The following is a 20284-nucleotide window of genomic DNA, read 5'->3' on the forward strand; positions in this document are numbered from 1 at the left end:
GTCGCTCCAATGTCGTGCATACCTTAGCACTGTATGGTGGACTATCTCTCACAATGTAAAACCAAAACTTTTAAGATTAGGAACACACGGTGTAAAAAGGTTGGATAGATGATTTATAGTTTTTGATTGTGAACAATTTTCCTGTTATCCTAATTTGTTTTTACACTACAGTATGAAGAGAGGAATCGCTGTTGGTGTACGTAGCATGCACACTGATCAGATCGGATCGGCTGCCCATTTCCAGCTAGCACGAGTGCTAGCGTCGGTCAGTCACGCCGTCGCGACGCGTCGGTCACCCTTTACCTTTTCCAGCGAAACGTGCGCAATGATTACCAAGTGCCATACCAATTGGCTCAGTTTACGGATCGATGATTTTCGTTCCAGATTTTAACCTTTGACGGCTGTTGACGTCCTTTGTATGAGACTTTCATGTCTTATATTTATGGCTGCACATGTCTTATATTTATATATGAAACTACGTCCAATATAGAGGGCGCTGTTAAATATATTTGTGTTTGTCTTTTATATTTGAGTTGTTGGTCCTTTATATTTATTTTTGCATCTATAATATATTTGCCGTTGATCCTTTATATATTTTTTCGGTAGTCTTTTATATATATATTTGTGATCATGGTGATTGAAGCTTGCAATGGTGATGACACACACCGCAAGAATAGAGAATCACACTGGATTCACCAACTCAAGACAGTAAAACCCTTTGGATGGTGATTGAAGCTTGCAATGGTGATGACACACACCGCAAGAATAGAGAATCACACTGGATTCACCAACTCAAGACAGTAAAACCCTTTGGACTTAACATAAACACTGGTGTTAAATAACTTCTCATTACCCTCCACTTCACTTCTGCCTAAGAACTCATATGTTGTATATATTCTGTACATAAAGTATAAATTAACCTAGTTTAAAGTTGTTTTTATAAATTCATCACTGTAACTATCTGATGTAAGTAACCCCCCCCTTTTTTTCCACAGGTCCCTCATACCTATTTTTAAAATCATCATACCTTTGATCTTGCTATTCTTATTAATTGACCATTGTTAGTTGCATCATGATGCAACTTGCTCTCTAATCCTACCCTTTCATGTCTCCCTCCATTGTTGTCGAACAATACATTTACCACTTTTATGGTCCAGTAACCCTTCCTTTCATTCTAAACATCCTTTGTCCTCGCCACTTCACTCCTATTGGTTCATAGCCCCCAATATTGTTTCTGAAATAGGAACTTTGATTGGCTGTTATTTTCCCGCTTCTTTCTGGATCCTTTCCTTAATCCCTTTCCCCCTCTCTTTTTCTATAAATGGATATGTATTTGTTTGTACTTGTCTTATGCCTCTGAAGAAGGTCCGGATTGGATCGAAAGCTAAGGCCATCTACCCTATTCATTATATATTTGTGATCATTATATTATTGTCTTTGCTCTTACATATTTGTCTTTGCTCTTATATATATGGGTTTGCTCTAATATATATGGTTTTGCTCCTATATATATGGATTTGCTCTTATAATATGGTTTTGCTCTTATGTGGTTTTGCTCATTTAGTAACAAACGGCCCCTCATAAGCAAACAACCAAGAAAATCAAAGAAAACAACATTACCCCGGTATCTGGTTTCTTGAAAAAATGTCGAATTTTGCCCTATTCGCCCTAATGACCACCTTCGTGCGTGATTGGTGAGTGTGATTGTTGATTTTTCTTCAAGAAAAAAAGCGGCAACTTGGGCCCAAGTTAAACATTTTGTTTCAATCTTAAATTGAACAGATTCTTTGTATGATTATATATATAATTGAATTTTATTTACAAAAAACTACAATTTGTTTATTTTGGTTTTCAAGAAGTATTTTTTTCTTTGTTCAGCCCCAAAATCATTTACAAATTTGCCCAATCAGTTTCTCCAGTGGTAATATTTGATATCTGAAACGAAACACTACATCCCCTTAGTGATCCGTGGCTGCTGCCTCTCTGGTTGTATCATAAAACGTGGGTTTGATCCTTGCTAAACGGCTGTTACAAGTTGTGTGTGGCTTTTGATTATCACTAGAGGCGTGGCTTCTGATTATCACACAGAACAGAGGCGTTGGCAAAATAGGGAGACCGACGCTGAGTTGGTAGAGCGCCGCTGTGGCAGGAGGATCTGTTCCCAAACGGAGATTCTGTCGCCAATGGCAACTTGTGTACAAACTCTGTCTGATAAGGGCACTCTTTTGAATCATCCTTCTTCCAGTATGGAGGACGAAAAGTGGACAACGCAATTTTCCAAGTTTTGATAGTAGAAAATGAGAATTTACTTTCAAGTAAAACCATTTTTTCAAAATCTTCATTTTCTGCTAGCAAAAATTTGGAATTTACTTTTTGCCAGTGACTGGCGGTCGAAAAGTAGACAACCCAAATTTCTTAATTTGTACTAGCAGAAATTTGGATGAAATTTGGAAATTGTGTTTGGTCCAAAAAGTAAAATCCAAATTTCTGCTAGTACAAATTTGGAAATTTTGGTTGTTTAATTTTCGACCGCCTGTCACTGGCAAAAAGTAAATTCATAATTTCTGCTAGCAGAAAATGAAGATTTAAAAATGGTTTTACTTGAAAGTAAATTCTCATTTTCTACTATCAAAAAATTTGAAAATTGCGTTGTCCACTTTTGGTCCTCCATATTCGGGAGGTCGCTGGTTCCCGATCCAGCCAATGTTTCGTTGTTTAACCGCAAATCATTTTAAATAGAAACTAAAATGCTTGAAAGAGGGCGAGTGAAGTACTTTACCGCTGGGTTCAAGAACGCTGTATGTTGAAGTCATTAGACAATGAAGTCTTGGTAAAGTCGCTTCATAAAAATATATATTTAAGTGTAGGCCTATGTGGGTGTGTCACCCAAATTAACATCAACTGAAGGAAGTCGAGTCAAATGAAAGTGCTATCAGACAACACAACGGTAGTGAACATCTGTTATAACAGCTCACTGAACACATTCGAATTGTTACAAACTTTGTCATAGCACACTTACCCAAAGGGTCTTGAGGGTTATCTTTAAATGTACCAACATGAAGAGTGTACTTCTCTCCATCGACACGAAAATCATTATACACCCCAGACTGGTTATTTAGCTGACCAACCAAATTTAGCCTCACTCTCATCTGCCATCCCTTCTCCCCAGCTACGGGTTCAGTGAGACGACGGAGGATCTCGTTCCCCAGCCAGAACGACCCTTTCTTGTCACCGAAACCATCCCTATACTCGGCCCAGCTGCGGATGAAACTCACCGTGTCGTCCACGCGTCTCTGGAAAACCTGATTAACAAAATAACGACATTAATTTTTATCAGACATCTCAAGAAATTGTAACAATTGAGAGCAAATTATTTGCGAAAGCGACCGCTGTTTGAATTTATATTTTAAGCAACACAAACATGCTAAACATTACATTTTTTTAAGGCGGTGTGGCAGGAGATTCTGTCCCACCAGAGATGATGTCCCCGTGTCCCCCCCCCCCCCCCGCCATCCCCCCATACGGCAAACGGGTTGCAAACTACTTCTGATAGCGCCCTCTTTTGAATCCTCTTCCTCCAGCCTATGTTAATTTGGACAGAATCTTCGTCCAGAATTCCCTGGGACACCGGCACTAAAATCTTGTAATCACTCGACAACCTCGTTCCCCAGTCATCCAGACTTTAACTTCAACAGACTTTATCTCTGACCACTGTGCGCTGTGCGCAATCCACTACAACTCGACTATGAGAAACCCCAAATCACCCATCGCAAAATGAAGACAATAATAGACCACGGCAGGCCAAAACACCGCATCACCACATTTTCTCCAATCAGAAAACCAGTCGACCCTCTATTCTACCAGTATAACGCCGTTCTCGACACCCATGCCCCCACCCCCCCCCCCCACCAAAACCAGCGTGATCTTAAAGGAACACATTGCCTTGGATCGGACGAGTTGTCTTTGAAAAGCGGTCGAAACCGTTTGTTATGAAATGCATATGGTTAGATAGATAATTTAAAAGTAAAATATAATGATCCACACAAACATGCCTCGAAATTTTACGGTTTTCCTTATACGTCGCGAACTAGCACGGTCGGCCCTTTCATAGAGTAAAAATTGTGACTCCGTGAAATGGCCGACAGTGTTATTAGTTCACGACGTAAAAGGAAAACCGTGCAATTTCGAGTGATACTTGTGTGTATCACTATATTCAACTTTTTAAATATCTCTCTAACCATTTGCATTTCCTTACAAACGGTTTCAAACCATTTTCAAAGACCAACTCGTCCGATCCAAGGCAACGTGTTCCTTTAACAGTCAAACTTCTGATTCCTGGGTAGAACGATGACATGGCTTCAGCTAAACGAACGACGCTGTCGTTTAGTTCACCTCAAGGTTTACTGGGTTTTTTTTTCCAAACTCAGCAAGATTTTTTTTTATGAAGGCATTGGACACCTAAGGTAATTTTCATAGACCAGTCTTCTCACTTGGTGTATCCCAACATATGCATAAATTAACAAATCTGTGATTTTTTTTTATACAATTGGGCATCGTAGTTGCAAAAGAAAAAACACCCTTGTTGCACAACTTTGTGTGGGCTTTCAAATGCCTAAAAAGTTTCAGGCCTGAAGTCTTTTAGTATTCGAGTGAGAAATTTACCTATTTCTCAAAAATTACGTTACTTCAGAGGGAGCCTTTTTCCCACATTTTTTTATACTCTAAACAGCTCTCCATTGCTCGTAATTATCGCGTACGTTTTAACATTATTTTGATTAATTAACAATTTTAGTGTCCAGTGCCTTTAAGACAAAATTCGACAACTTCGAATCCAATTTTGATTCTAATGTTAAAAAATACGTGACTGTGAGGACAAAACGCCATTTTAGGTCACCAATCATCCAATGCAAAGGAAAATAACCATTCTACCGTCATAACTAAACAACTCAGCAATTGGGAGCAGCTTCCCAGATTTGTTTTTTCAAAAACAAGATCATAAAAATCAGAGACCATAATACGGTTTTAGGGTCTATAAACAATGAAAGAATATGTCAAAGCGACGAGATGGCCTGATGTTAGGGAGAACTTTAGCTACACGTTACGCGAGCAAAACGTGAACGTGAACGTGACGACATTATTTTTGTTGTAAAAATCTCACGTTTTAAGCATACGTGAAATTACCACTTTTCACGTCAGGCTAGAAACAATACAATTTTCTGACGTTCGCGTTCACGTTTTAGCTCGTGTAAACGTGCAGCTAAACCTTCCGAAGTCACACTGCAGATAACGAGAACGATAACGATAACGACGATTAGAGAACGCATTCTATTGGTTGAATTGCTCCACGCAGAATACACCCACGCTCATTCAACCAATCTAGGGCGTGCATTTTTATTGTTTTCGTTTTAATTATTTAAATGCCCGGTAACACAGGCCACACGTGGCTTAAGTTTTGTCTGCTACGGGCCCCGAAACGCCACGATACTCCAAATGGAAGACAAAGGGTACAAATTAGATTCTCAAAGTCAAATGCGTTTCTTATTAGGGGTAACAATCTCGCATAGAATTATAAGAGAGCAAAGAAAACTTACTATCCATCCCTTCTTATTCATGTAACAGTAGACCTCTAGGCCGTCAGGATACTGAGATGGGGTGATATTGTACACACCACTCTTGTTGTGACCAGCGTCCAGCAAGGCCTGGCAGTCAACGTATACGGGCTTGGTGGTCGTCGTAGTAGGTTCAGTGGGTGTAGTTGGTGGAACCGTCGTAGTTGGCGGGTCGGTGGTCGTAGTTGGCGGGTCTGTGGGGGTGGTTGGCTGGCCGTTGGTGGTTGCGCTTGGCTGATTGGTCGAGGCATCTTTTGAAGATACTAAAATACAAAATAAGAAAGTATGCAACAGTAAACCTACGAGTAGTAGTAGGTCGGAGTAGATATGATTGCTGACATTGTTTTTCATCAAAGACGTTGAAGAGTCAACGGTACATTTGAAAGTCATTTTTCAAAACACAGTCACACCTTATCCAGTCCGATGGAATCTCCAAAACGGATGAAAACTCCCTAGCAATAAATGATTTAGACGATGAGTAGAGAACATTAAATCAACAAATTTGTTCTTGTGTTTTGGTTTAAACCTAGTTTGTAACAGAAAATGAGAATTTTCCCCACAGTATCATTGAGCGGCCATTTTCCCCCATTCAAACCGTTGTAACCAAACCGAGGCTGAAGTAAAATAGTCTGGTTCCTTTGTCGAGAATTAGAACTACGTGTCATTATTGCGTATGCCACGGCCCAGGTACCCAGCTTGTTTACTGCATACTCCTTTACGTTGTTCCCATGTTTGCATATATTCAGACAGAATTCAAGGGTATTCTTTCAATACTATCATCATCAGAAGACTGTGTAAGTTTTATGTGAATCTGTGATCTTAGACGAGTTTTTTTCTCTTACCAATATAGTAAAAGTTTGCGGTAATACCATGTAATGATAATCTCTAAATGAGCTGGGGTGGTTCTGAAAAGAACCATTGGTTTCTTTCAAGAAGCACCCCAACTTAATCAGAGATTATCATTGCATGGTCTTACGCAAACCTTTATATCGTATTTCCACCATGCAATGTTTCAAATCCTCCCAATTCTGTAGCGTTCCTTCTATAATTTCTCACCTTCGCAATTAAAATGAGCGCGAATCCTCGCCACGTCACTCGTAAAGAGCGGTTGATCTGTGAAACTCGCCCCGTCCAATCTTCCTTCCGCTACGGTCGGGTTGACCCCTCCAATCCTGATCCGTGTGCAGGAGCATCGGTTCGCGTGGTCTTCAGAGGGCAATATCCACCGGAGTTTGCCCTCGCTCTCCGGGTCACGTTCTTGTCCGTAGTAGCACACTCTCCCGTCGTCGCCTCGGCTTCCAACAACCAGTACTTTAACATGAAATCGAATCAGAAAACAAAATTGCTCGTCAAGCTATACGACTTTTTGCAATACGGTGGACACAATACTGGGTGCGTTCGATTAGCTTCCCTGGGTCTACCCCGCGGTGCTCACTCGGGTGAGCCCCTGAAAAGAGCTAAACGACCGATCACTCACCGGTTTTGTAGTGACGTCATGCACCTGGGCCACTCTCCAAGTGATCCACTCCACAAGCAGGGCACTGGGGCTAACCCGGGTGAGCCCATGGAATGACGTCAAAGCTAATCGAACGCACCGGGGGAAGACCGGGGTCAGACCGGGGTCAGACCGGGGTCGACCCAGGCAAGCTAAACGAACGTACCCATAACACGTTTAGGTTTGGATAAATCTGTCTGTACACACCTACACCAAAAAGTACACTAGTAATTTATTGTCCACCATGCCTCAAAAAGGCCAATGTATGGTATCCCCACCCCCCCCCCCCGAAACAAAATAGTTGTCCGGGTTGGTTCGCGATGTGGGGCATGCTGTAGGCCCTCCGCCCTATTGTGCCCTCTTATTGTGTCCATGGAATCTCATGAATTCTTTGGAGGAGTATATAGGGGCGGGTCTTCGTTATCTATCTGCCATAAACGCATAGTTTTGTGTGTTGAAAAGAAGTTGCAAGAGAATAATGAAAAAAAAAACACTATTTGCACAAACAGTGTGTGTGCTTTCAGATGCATAATAAAAAGGCTTCAGCTGAATTATTTATTTCAGTGAGAAATTATCTCTTTCTAACTTCGGAGGGAGCTGTTTCTCACAATGTTTCATACTATCGACAGCTCCCCATCACTCGTTACCAAGTCAGTTTTTATGCTGACATTTCTTTGAGTGATTTACAAGTGAGTTTCCAGAGCCTTTAAAAGGTCCGTGTACTTTTTGTAGGACACAAAACCCAATATCCACAGATTTAAATCAAACTCAAACAGTTTGAAGATAATCGAAAGCTTCCCTTAAGATATTACTTGCTGAGGAGCTGTAGTTTTTTAGAAATGAGTAAAACAAGTCACGAAAATAATGTTCGTCTCAGGAGACGAAAATTATTTTCGTCAGTGACATTGGTTTATCCATTTCTCAAAAACTACAGCATTTAACTCCATGATCTCAGTAGTAAGTAATATTTTAAGGGAAGCTTGCTACTATCATTATCTTCAAACGGTGTAAGTTTAATGTAAATTTGTGGACATTGTGTTTTGTGTTACAAAAAGTACCCAAATCCTTCAAAACCATAAAGATGAGCAACTTTTTACTGTGTGACATTAAGCGGGAACTTTATATTGAAAGGTCAACATCAGCTTGCGTGTGAGCGGGAACAAACACCAAACAGTAAACCAACAGAAAATTTGCATAAACGTCCGGCAATTCAGAGACAAGCATTTATTATCGTTCAATTTTGTAATCGTCCTCTCGGCCTTCATTTGTTTTTATACTTCGCTAATAATCATGACAAAAAGCCGTTTAACAAGATTGAATACTGGTTGAGCCGGCTTTTTGTTCCATGCGCTGATTTGGAATTTTGTCTAACAATATTTTACGTTTTTTTTTCTCCGATTTTGTTTTAATGTCATAGCAATTTGCGGCATTGTTGCCGAGTAGGCCTACAACCTTTCAGAACACTTAACGTGGGTTGATGTTAATAAATACTAGACAATAAAATAATTAGTTGTTACTGTGAGGCAGTCTTTGTTCTCTTATAAATGATTACTTTATGAGATAAGCTCTTATTCAATCATAATCATTAACTATGACGACAGTATGGCCATAAAAGTCTCGTGATGCGCAATTCACATTACAAAAGAAAACATTTATCTCCGGTTATGAAAATCGTTAGTCTTGCAGATCAATTACTAGTGGAGTGAACTTTGTTAATGGAGTTCGTGGATCAACTGCTATATCACAATGACTTGAAGAACAAGTTTGGTTGAGAAGACTTAAAGGCATTGGACACTATTGGTAATTACTCAGAATAATTGTTAGCACAAAAAACTTACTTGGTAACGAGCAAATAATAAAATGCTTCAGCTGAAGCCTTTTATAACATCTGAAAGCACAAACAGTTGTGCAACGACGGCGTTACTCTTTCAATATTCTCTTGCAACTTCGAGGACCAATTATTGAGTCAAAATTTTCACAGATTTCTTATTTTATTGCATACGTTGGGATACACCAAGTGAGAATGCTGGTCTTTTACCATTTTCAAGAATTTGTTCCAAGCCGGATCATTTTGGCGGCCATCTTGTTGGCCATCTTGGATTTCTGACGAAAATCGTAAACTAACATAGTAATCTAATATCACACAGAGATAAATGGACACATTTTCAAAGTATAATTCTAGTATGAGGGGATTTTTTAGAGGGTAAAATTATCACAAGGGGCCCATTTGGTGGCCGTCTTTGCGGCCAGTTTGGATTTCTGACACATTTTGCAACTAAACAGCATACAGAGACAAATGAAAACATTGGGTTTTTTCAGCATTACTTTAGCATGGGAAAGTGATTGAAAATGGTTATACACGAATTAACCTCAATTTATTGTCAATTCAAGTTTGTGCTGGAAGGATTTTAGGGGTTCGAGCAAAAACATTATTTGAGCAAAACAGTCTGACCCTTTTTTTGTATGTCCATATTGGAGCATGAATTAAGATAGCCTGCCGTCGATTTCACCAAACTCTTAATAACTTATCATATAGGAATAATCTCAGGACTTAGGACGAGCTAAAGACACTAGACACTATTGGTAATTGTCAAAGACTAGTCTTCTCACTTGGTGTATCTCAACATATGCATGAAATAACAAACCTGTAAAAATTTGAGCTCAATTGGTCGTCAAAGTTGCGAGATAATAATGAAAGAAAAAACACCACCGCCACATCACGAAGTTGTGTGCTTTCAGATGTTTGATTTCGAGACCTCAAATTCTAATTATGAGGTCTCCAAATCAAATTCGTGGAAATTACTTCTTTCTCTAAAACTACGTCACTTTAGAGGGAGCCGTTACTCACAATGTTTTATACTATACCAACCTCTCCTCATTACTCGTTACCAAGTGTGGTTTTATGATAATAATCATCTACCCCCTACCTACATACAGAACATGATTCGGCCCCGTAGTGTCAGGCCGGGTCTGAGGTCATCTGGCAGCATGCTCTGTGTTCCTCTGACCCGTTTATCCAGCTATGGGATCACGGCATTCAGTAACATTTCACCCCGCCTCTGGAACTCTCTGCCTCAACACCTCAAGGACACACATGACATCTCTCGATTCCAACATTCTCTCAAAACCCATCTCTTCAGATTAGCCTATGCAGATATTGAGTGAATTTTCTTCTTGTTCTTTGACCAGCGCCTTTGAATGTTCCACAGATTTAGTACGCTTTAAAAATGCTGTATTGTTATTATTAATCATTTTGAGTGATTACCAATAGTGTCCACTGCCTTTAAGCAAACAAATTTAAAATTGTACAGTATTTAAAAAAATAGTGTGTTTTTTGTGGGGGGGGGGGGTCAAAGAAACCCCTTTTAAACCCAACTCAACCTGGATTTCCCGAAACCCGTTGAGTAGAAAATGTTGCGTTGCACATGATTCAATTTTTCGCGAATGCGCCAATGACGCGACCAAATCAAAAGAGCATAGGCTCGACACCCCCCCCCCCCATTTCTCCTCTCCTCAATGGGAGACTTTCTGGGACGATAGAGGGCAGCAGACTTACCGGGTAAATCCATTGTTCTCAGAATTATGCGCATGTTCAGAACTACGTAAACAATAAAAATTTACCCGGTATGTCTGCTGCCACCTAGCGTTGGAAAGTCTCCTATTGCATTATACGCAAACACTTTGCCATGTATATATTAAAAAACATGGAAGTTGTTACTCGTACTCGTGAAACCGAATCAATTATTGGTGATTTAGAATTGGAATTTGGCCATGACTCATTTCGGCAATTTACTCTTCAGGCGACGCCATTAACATTTCAATAGAAGGCAGTGGTGAGATGCTACACACACCGGCAGTGTGTTGGGTGCGCTGGTGTCACAATATTTTATCTCATGGGGGCACCTAATTAATGTCGAATTGAGGTACTTTTTGTAAACACAAAACACAATGTTCACAGATTTACATTTAAAGTTTGAAGATTATGAAGAAGGCTTCACTTCAAATATTACTTTCTGAGGTGCTGTAGAGAAATTGTTGAGAAATGAGTAAAACAATGTAACAAAATACGTTGTAAATGCTTATGAGACTAAAAATAAAATTATTTTTGTGATTTTTATTTTACTCATTTCTACAAAAAAAAATACAGCACCTCAGAAAGTAATGTTTTAAGAGAAGCTTACTACCATCATTGTCTTCAAACCGTATAAGTTTAATGTAAATCTGTGGACATTGTGATTTGTGTCCTACAAAAAGTAGACACCCAGACCATTTAAAGGAATGTTACAGAATTCGCAAGAAAAACAAATCTTGAAGAGAAAAATAGTGAAAATCGACATCGATGCAAAAAAAAACGCTCACTGAGCGATAAACTCCAAACGCGAAAATAGATTATTTATTTGTCATCGAATGTGACATTTCAGACAGAAATATTTCAAGGGGTGGTTTATACAGTAACTATCATTATCATAAGACCGTGTACGTTTATGTAAATCTGTGATCTACACGACTCTTTTTCTTACCAATTCTGCAGTGTTCCTTTAATTATCATTATTAGAGTTTTTTGCCGTACGTTTTATAATGCCGTTCTCAATGCAATCATACATGCGTAAAACCTGTTATTTTATTTTCCGAATGAAAGTTTTAACGCTCTAAAAATCTGTGATCTTCACGTTTTTTCCGGGTTTTTTTCTTTCTTACCGATTCTGTAATGTTCCTTTAAGTTGCTCTCGGTCTCCGTATAGCAAATATTAAAGCACCCTTACGTCACTGAAGGGTTCCGGGAAGAGCGTTATAAAACTTTCATCCGGAAATTAAAATTACAGGGTTTACGCTTCGATGACTGCGTTGAGACGATAACGCCTCAAAAAGGCCAATGTATGGTACCCCCCCCCCCCCAAACAAAATAGTTGTCCGATGTGGGGCATGCTGTAGGCCTACCGCCCTCTTATTGTGTCCACGGAATCGATGACTGCGTTGAGACGACAACACAAAAGAAGTGTAAAGCTCTAATGATGATGATCAAAGGTTTATTGCAAAACTGGTAAGAGAAAAAGCTCGCCTATGATCACAGATTAAATTACATAAAACTGATGTCATGCAAAACGTGTAATCGGTTTTCACTATTTTCTCTTGACCCAGATGGCCGATCGATCTCAAACTTTTACAGGTTTGCCAGTTTATGTACATGACGTGTACATGGTGGATTACATAAAGTGCTTATACGGCCAGCAACTCTTTTGTTAGCAAAAAAGTTCTGTAATGTTCCTTTAAACGAGCTCTTCCCATGAAGCGGGTAGAAAGGGCGTTCGTAGCTACTAGTTCTTTCACGGATGTTTAAAACAGTGGTCGAATTGCCCTGTGATAGCGAGGGCCTTTATCACAAGGTTTTAAACGACCGTGAAAGAACTATAGTAGCTACCCTATTATTCCATTCATAATATCTTTTTGGTTAAAAGGCGTATTAAAGTAAGAAACTCTGTAAAACTTATCTGCTTGATTTCGATACCTCAAAATCGAGTTCTGAGGTCTCGAAATCAAATTCGTGGAAATTTACTTCCATCTCGAAAACTACGTCACTTCAAACGAAGCCGTTTCTATATCAATCTACCCCATTACTCGTTACCAAAGAAGGTTTTATGCTAATAATTATTTTGAGTAATTACCAATAGTGTTCACTGCCTTCAGTTGAAAGTTTGCAAAAAATATTGAATTTGGTCAAAACATCATGGGCCCAATTCAATGGCACTGCTTGCCGTAAGCAGGGAATTCTGTGCTTACGTCAAGCGTATTTCACGGGGTTTGGGATGGCTTCTGTGCTTGCGTAGGGCCTACTCCACGTTACAAGGCATTATATGCTTCGCCTGCACGTATAAGCGGTGATTGGTGATTGTAAGCACATAATTCCGCGGTTAGCAGAGACATAAAATTGGGCCCTATAGTGTTAAAGCCATTGGACGGACATAAAATTGGGCCCTGGTGTTAAAGCCATTGGACACTTTCGGTAAACCGTATTATCCAAGGCCCACACTTCGTGTATCACAACTTATATATAAAATAACAAACCTATGAAAATTTAGGCTCAATCGGTTATCGGAGTCGGGAGAAAATAACGGGAAAACCCACCCTTGTTTCCGCACGTTTTGCCGTGTCATGACATGTGTTTAAAATTAAATCCGTAATTTTCGATATCGAGAATTGATATTGTTGTAATGTTTTCTAAAAAAGTAAAGCATTTCATGGAATAATATTTCAAGAGAAGTCTTTCACCATTACCTTATGTAAATCCTGTTAGTTATTTGTAAATCTGTTAACTTATAAAAAAATTCTGTTCCGAAAGTGTCCAAAGGCTTTAACACGGTTGAATGCGGTTTGTTTAACAACGATGTAAATGTCTATAAATTACTTTGCGATGAGCCTGCCAAGCGAGGTTTTGTCGATTTGTTTGTTTGCTGTTGTTATTTTTGCCGCAAGGTCATATCCGTTTTTAAAGGGATGCTGCAGTGAATTAAAGTAAAACAGTTAATATTGCTGTCATTTATTTCTGATATATGTATTGAAACTCAATAAAATGTGTTTTGTTTTTCCCCTAACATATCTCACTTGCGTAATTAGCGAATAAGTCATGCCCCCCCCTTTTGTGGATTGTTACTGCCCCTACCATCGACGTCACGTCGGGAATTCAAACATATCGCCGGTAAAAAGAGTCTGGTCCCTAACTACACGCGTCTAGGTACCAGGCCACACAGTGCACACGTCTCTATATGCACGCAGCCAGGGGGCCCGACGGCTCGGGTTCCCGACATGACGTCACGTTTATGCCCCTTTTAGGGGCGGGGTGGGTTCCCCTAATCTCTTGAAAACAATTTTTAAAATACTTGCGCATTTAATAAAAAATAATAAAAAATATTTCAGGTTTAAAAAGTCATGTTTAATCGTTTAAATTATTTTAAAAAAAAACACTGCAGCCACCCTTTAACCTTCACCTAAGACGTCAAACCATTGTTCCATCGCACAACTATTTCGAACAAATGACACGGTGGCTGCCTTTTACACAATATCATACCATTCCTTCGAAATTATGGAGCGCTGGAACAATATAACATGACGTCAAAGGTATAGAGGTTAACAACAGATAAATTGACTACTAATGAAGATGAAACTCTACAGGTAAATTACATTACATACATCTTCATTTACATTGAGTAGGGATTCATGTCATGGCCAAAAACATAATCTTCAAAAGGTATCAAATTCGACTTCACAATTTTATATAAATGTTTTGTTTTACCCTAAAACCGATGTGTGTAAGCAGTGTATACCCAGTACTTTCCCTATAGTCCTATTCACAAAAACCACAGGCATTTTACTCGGTGAGATTCGAACCCACAACCTTTGCAATTCTTGGCAGTGTTTTGCCAACTAGACCACCGAGATTTCCGTAAGATATTGAGGCAGTTCGAAACCTTAAAAACTGACTAATGAAGTAATGGAGAACTAAAACATCGAGAAAGAGGTAATTTCTCACTCAATACTAAGAGACTTCTGGCCTAAAGCCTTTTTTTATTAGGTATCTGAAAGCACATAAATTTGTGCAACAAGGGTGTTTTTATTTTACTATTCTTTGGTACCTTCGATGTTGGGATACACCCAGTGAATATACTGTCTATACCAAACGTGCCCAGTGCCTTTTAGAGCGCTGAAAATGGGCTCGTTAAGAAAAAATACAAATTGCAAAGCCGTTTTAGTTGAGCAGAAGTGCCCCCCCCCCCCCACCCAGACACACCTCCAAGGAACAAAAGGTGCACCCTATTGGCCAATAAACGTTTACCCTAGTTATCGCACTGCTAAAAACAATGACAGATAAAATGAAACGCTTTTGCCGGCGGCTGTTCATGTAATTACGCAGCCATTATATTCTTCCTACTTTAGTCTGATTCATAGTTTTTGGCCCTTAGAGAAAATAGAACAACTGTGATTACAGACATTGAACACTATTGATGAATGTCAAAGACCAAATTTCTTCTCACTTGGTGTATCTCAATATATGCAAACAAAAATTACAATTCTGTGAAAAATTTGAACTCAATTTGTCGTCGAAGTTGCGAGATAATAATAAAAGAAAAAACACCCTTGTCACACGAGGTTGTATGCGTTCAGATGCTTGATTTCGGAACCTCAAATTAATTCTAAATCTGAGGTCTCGAAAGCAAATTAGTGGAAAATTACTTCTTCTCGAAACCAACGTTACTTCAGAGGGAGCCGTTTCTCAAAATGGTTTATACTATTAACAGCTCTCCATCGCTTGTTACCAAGTCAGTTTTTATGCTAATAATTATTTCGAGTAATAATTAATAGCGTCCACTGCCTTTAAAGGCAGTGGACACTATTGGTAGTTACTCAAAATAATTATTAGCATAAAACCTTTCTTGGTGACGAGTAATGGGGAGAGGTTGATGGTATAAAACATTGTGAGAAACGGCTCCCTCTGATGTGCCATAGTTTTCGAGAAAGAAGTAATTTTCAAAGAATTTGATTTCGAGACCTCAGGTTTAGAACTTGAGGTCTCGAAATCAACCATCTAAACGCACACAACTTCGTGTGACAAGGGTGTTTTCTTCTTTCATTATTATCTCGCAACTTTGATGACCGATTGAGCTCAAATTTGCACAGGTTAGTTATTTTATGCATATGTGGAGATACACTAACTGTGACGGCTAGTCTTTGACAATTACCAATAGTGTCCACTGCCTAAATATAAATATATATTAAAAAGTATATTTCAAAGCTTATTTCATTGTGAACAGTTATGTCAGCCCTTGTGCGTAAAAAACGCGACCTACTATTTTGTGAAAATTTAATATCATGCCTGATGATGTCTGGTGTTATTGAAACGTCTGAACACGGACATTAATTTATGTTTAATTAACTTTGGCCAAAACTGACTAAACTAACTATAATTTCAATCTAAAAGCATTGATTGCAAAGACCAATGTAAAATACCGATGTAAAATACCAATGGAAAATATTCAGACAAATATTTCCGTCTGAAATGTTGTCAAAATTTGAGAAAATGGCATTTTCACCACCCTCTCCTTGAGGTTGTGCCTATGAACAATTATCTAAAAACAATTTCAATCTGAAAGCAGTGATTGCAAAGACTAGGATATACCAATGTCAAATTTGCAGACAAAAATTTCCGTCTGAAATGTTGTCAATTAAATTTGAGAAAAATGGCATTTGCACAACCCCATTTGGAAATTGTTCCTATAAAATTATCTTCCTGCCCAGCCTGGTTGCTCAGCACTTTGCAAAACCGTTTTACATTTTGTTTTCCTTTTCAAAAAATTAATATTGTATGTTGCTGGAAGGTCATTTTGTTCTATGTCTTTATGTTTTCTGGCGAAAATGAAATGACACCCTATATTACAACTTTGGTGTTTTCGAACAAAATATGAACACTCATAAATTCCCCAAGAAAAATTACAAAACATGAAGAACCGTCGTTCACCAAATTGGGTGAAAATGTTCGCAAGTTATTTGAGTATCAGTAACGCCTAAAAGATTGGAAGTAAGTAAGTGGCTTGTTTAAATGCACTGGGCACTATTGGTAAATACTCAAAATAATTGCTTTCATACAACATACTTCGTATCGAACAACGGGGAGCTGTAGATAATCTAAAACATTTTGAGAAACGGCTCTTTCTGAAGTAACGTAGTAACGTATTTTGAGAAAGAGGTAACTTCTTACCTCTGAAATGAAAATCGCAGAGCAATGTTTTCAGGGGAGTCGCTTAAACCTTTTGACATGATTTAATAATTTCCATCTCACTGAGACACAAAGTCTATTCGTGGAATTGTGTTATTCATTTCTTAAAATTTACAGCACTTTAGCAAGTTTTATTTTAAAGGAAACTTTCTACTATCATTATCTTTATAAACCGTGTAAGTTATATGTAAATCTGTGCAGCCTATTTTTGTGTTTTGTGTCGCACAGAAAATACCCACAACTCTTTAACTGTGTGTCTAAATGATTGAAAGAACTGACAAAGTACAGTGCTCATGTTTTGTCTGATCAACCATACATGAAACTAACCTGTGAACATTTGGGCTTAAAGACACTGGACACTATTGGTAATTGTCAAAGACCAGTCTTCTCACTTGGTGTATCTCAACATATGCATAAAATAACAAACCTGGGACAATTTGAGCTCAATTGGTTGTCGAAGTTGGGAGATAATAACGAAAGAAAAAACACCCTTGTCCTACGAATTTGTGTGCGTTTAGATGGTTGATTTCAAGACCTCAAATTCTAAATCTGAGGTCTCGAAACCAAATTAATGGAAAATTACTTCTTTCTCGAAAACTATGTCACTTCAGAGGGAGCCGATTCTCACAATGTTTTATACCATCAACCTCTCCCCATTACTCGTCACCAAGAAAGGTTTTATGCTGATAATTATTTTGAGTAATTACCAATAGTGCCCACTGCCTTTAAAAGCACTACTATTGGTAACAGCTTCAGAAACGTACTTGATAACGAGCAATGGAGAGCAGTTGATAGTATAAAACATTGTGAGAACGGCTTCCTCTGAAGTAAAGTTTAGTTTTGATAAAGAGGTAGGTGCTCACTCAATAATAATAAAAGACTTCAGACCTGTGGCCGCTTATTAGGCATCGGAAAGCACATGGTTGTGCAACAAGTGTTTTTTATTTTTTCACGATTATCTTGCAACTCCGATGACCAACTGAGACCAAATTTCCACTGATTTGTTATTTTATGCATAATGTTGGTATATACCAAGTGAGAATACTGGTCCTTGACAATTACAAAAGGTGTCCAGTGTCTTAAAGAGGACGAGAATGATAATCTCAACTCTACTTGACTTACCGGACAAGGCGACCAAGACAAGAGTGAAAACCTTCCCGGGCTTCCGCTCCGTTCTCTCCCCGTCCATGATCAACTCACGCTTCGATCCGATCAGGAGATTTAATTATTAATCATAAGTGACGAACGGACCTGTGGCTGGTGGAAAAGTGGGCGGACGATGCTTACAGCTCCGCGACCTCGTGTCCTTATGACACTTTGAAAATCGAAATGTGCTTATCACTTGGAGGTGGGGTACATGAACGAGTGTTAAATGTGTACACATTGTGATGTTGGATACTGTTATGGTGACGTCACTTTACCGTGGCGTGAAATCTACTGGACCGTCGCGTCGCTACGCATTGATAAACGGGTAACTGTCACCTCTGACTGGAAAATTACTGCATTTTATAGTATTTATGCAGAAACAATTCTTGTTGTGTGCTTAAGCCTAACTCTAGCTATCCATAGCTAGCGATGCCGTGTATGAGACAAATTAATCTGGGTTAATATTCCCTCCATCCTATCGGGACTGTTTTAAAAGGAATATCAATTCCTGCCTCCAGCTCTCCAAAGTTATTTTCACGTTTAATCATTAGGTGTTCGGCTTTTAGCCGAAAACCTATTGTTATTGTTAAGTTTTTTTTTTTTTTTTTTTTTTTTTTCTCCGTCTTCTTCTTCTGCCTGAACGTTCTCCGCCAATTTTGAGAAAAACTGAAACTTGTATGAACTTGAAACTTCTCATGAACATCAACCTCGGTGAGTAGACGGCACCGCAACTTTTTTGGAATGGTGACGTCATTGATGACGTCATTACGTTAAATAAACGTGAAATAAACCTTAAATAATTAGAAAAATCATATCTTCAAAACCAAAAGAGCTACGTTCAAGATTCTTTTTTTACATAAAACCTCTTATAAAGATCTACAAATGCGGTGCACAACGTGACCCCATTTGACCTTTACTTCCGGTCGAAACCGGAAGTTAAAGTAACAAATCATGTTATTTTGGGCTCTAGAGCCTAAGTGAATAAAAATATGAAAAAATGTCCAATGCATAAAATTTTTTTAAACTCAAGAGCATTCTAAAAATATAATGTGTGACGTCATAGCTACGTCACAACGAAAATGGTACACGAGGTCGAAAAAAAAATTATTTTGCTATCTCAAAAAATACAGCATGTACGGACTTGAAACTTACCACGTACTTAGACCAAAGCGTGTATATGACAAAGAACAAAATTTGGAATGATGACGTCATCGATGACGTCATTATATTAAATTGAAGTTTTTTATTAAAATACTCATATCTCCAGAATCAGATGCTACATACGTGATCTTTACACCATATGAAAGGTCATGAAGTATTAAACAAATCTTACACAGGGTGTGACCCCATTTGACCTTTACTTCCGGTCGAAACCGGAAGTAGTAGTTTGTTTTATAAAAAATCGTATCTGAATAATATTATTTTGTGTATTAATATAATAACTTAATTTTAAGGCCCTTCGACGATTCTACAAATGTTTACAATGTGTGACCTCATTTGACCTTCATTTCCGGTCGAACCCGGAAGTATAAGTTTGTACATACGAAATTGTGTATCTTATTAATGAAACGTGGTACATTAATAATCATTACATCAATTTTGAGCTCTCTGGCAATTCTATATGTTTTGCACAAAGTGTGACCCAATTTGACCTTTAAATCCTGTCAAACCGGAAGCTGAAGTTTAATATGACAAACCTTCATTTCTCCGTCTTCTTCTGCCTGAACGTTCTCCGCCAATTTTGAGAAAAACTGAAACTTGTATGAACTTGAAACTTCTCATGAACATCAACCTCGGTGAGTAGACGGCACCGCAACTTTTTTGGAATGGTGACGTCATTACGTTAAATAAACGTTAAATAAACCTTAAATAATTTGAAAAATCATATCTTCAAAACCAAAAGAGCTACGTTCAAGATTCTTTTTGTACATGAAACCTCTTATAAAGATCTACAAATGCGGTGCACAACGTGACCCCATTTGACCTTTACTTCCGGTCGAAATCGGAAGTTAAAGTAACAACTCATGTTATTTTGGGCTCTAAAGCCTAAGTGAATGAAAATTTAACAAAAAAGAATATGTTGATGACCTTGTATTGACCTTTTCACCTGTCTAAACTGGAAGTTCTAAAAAACGCTTAGAAAAAAGGTTATTTAATAGCTATTCACTTTGTTTTCACAATAACACACAGCATAGCTCACTATCTCCCCAGTCAACTAAACTTAAAAAGTGATGGCTCGTTAATTCAGGCCAGAAATCCGAACACCTC

At 38.5% G+C, this 20284-nt stretch overlaps 1 protein-coding gene across 1 annotated transcript; it reads right to left on the reverse strand.

The window, feature by feature from the left end:
- Nucleotides 1-3019: 3019 nt before the first annotated feature.
- On the reverse strand, nucleotides 3020-18160 carry LOC117306318 (ficolin-2-like; the record flags this gene model as incomplete). The annotated part of the gene is made up of 4 exons (XM_033790920.1): nucleotides 17993-18160; nucleotides 6666-6920; nucleotides 5592-5872; nucleotides 3020-3302 (listed from the first exon to the last, which is right to left on the reverse strand). Coding segments are annotated over exons 1-4 (886 nt in total), but the record flags the coding sequence as incomplete, so codon positions are not given.
- Between the last annotated feature and the right edge of the window lie 2124 nt (nucleotides 18161-20284).

This window comes from Asterias rubens, unplaced genomic scaffold, assembly GCF_902459465.1.
Source record: "Asterias rubens unplaced genomic scaffold, eAstRub1.3, whole genome shotgun sequence".
Classification (NCBI taxonomy): Eukaryota; Metazoa; Echinodermata; class Asteroidea; order Forcipulatida; family Asteriidae; genus Asterias; species Asterias rubens.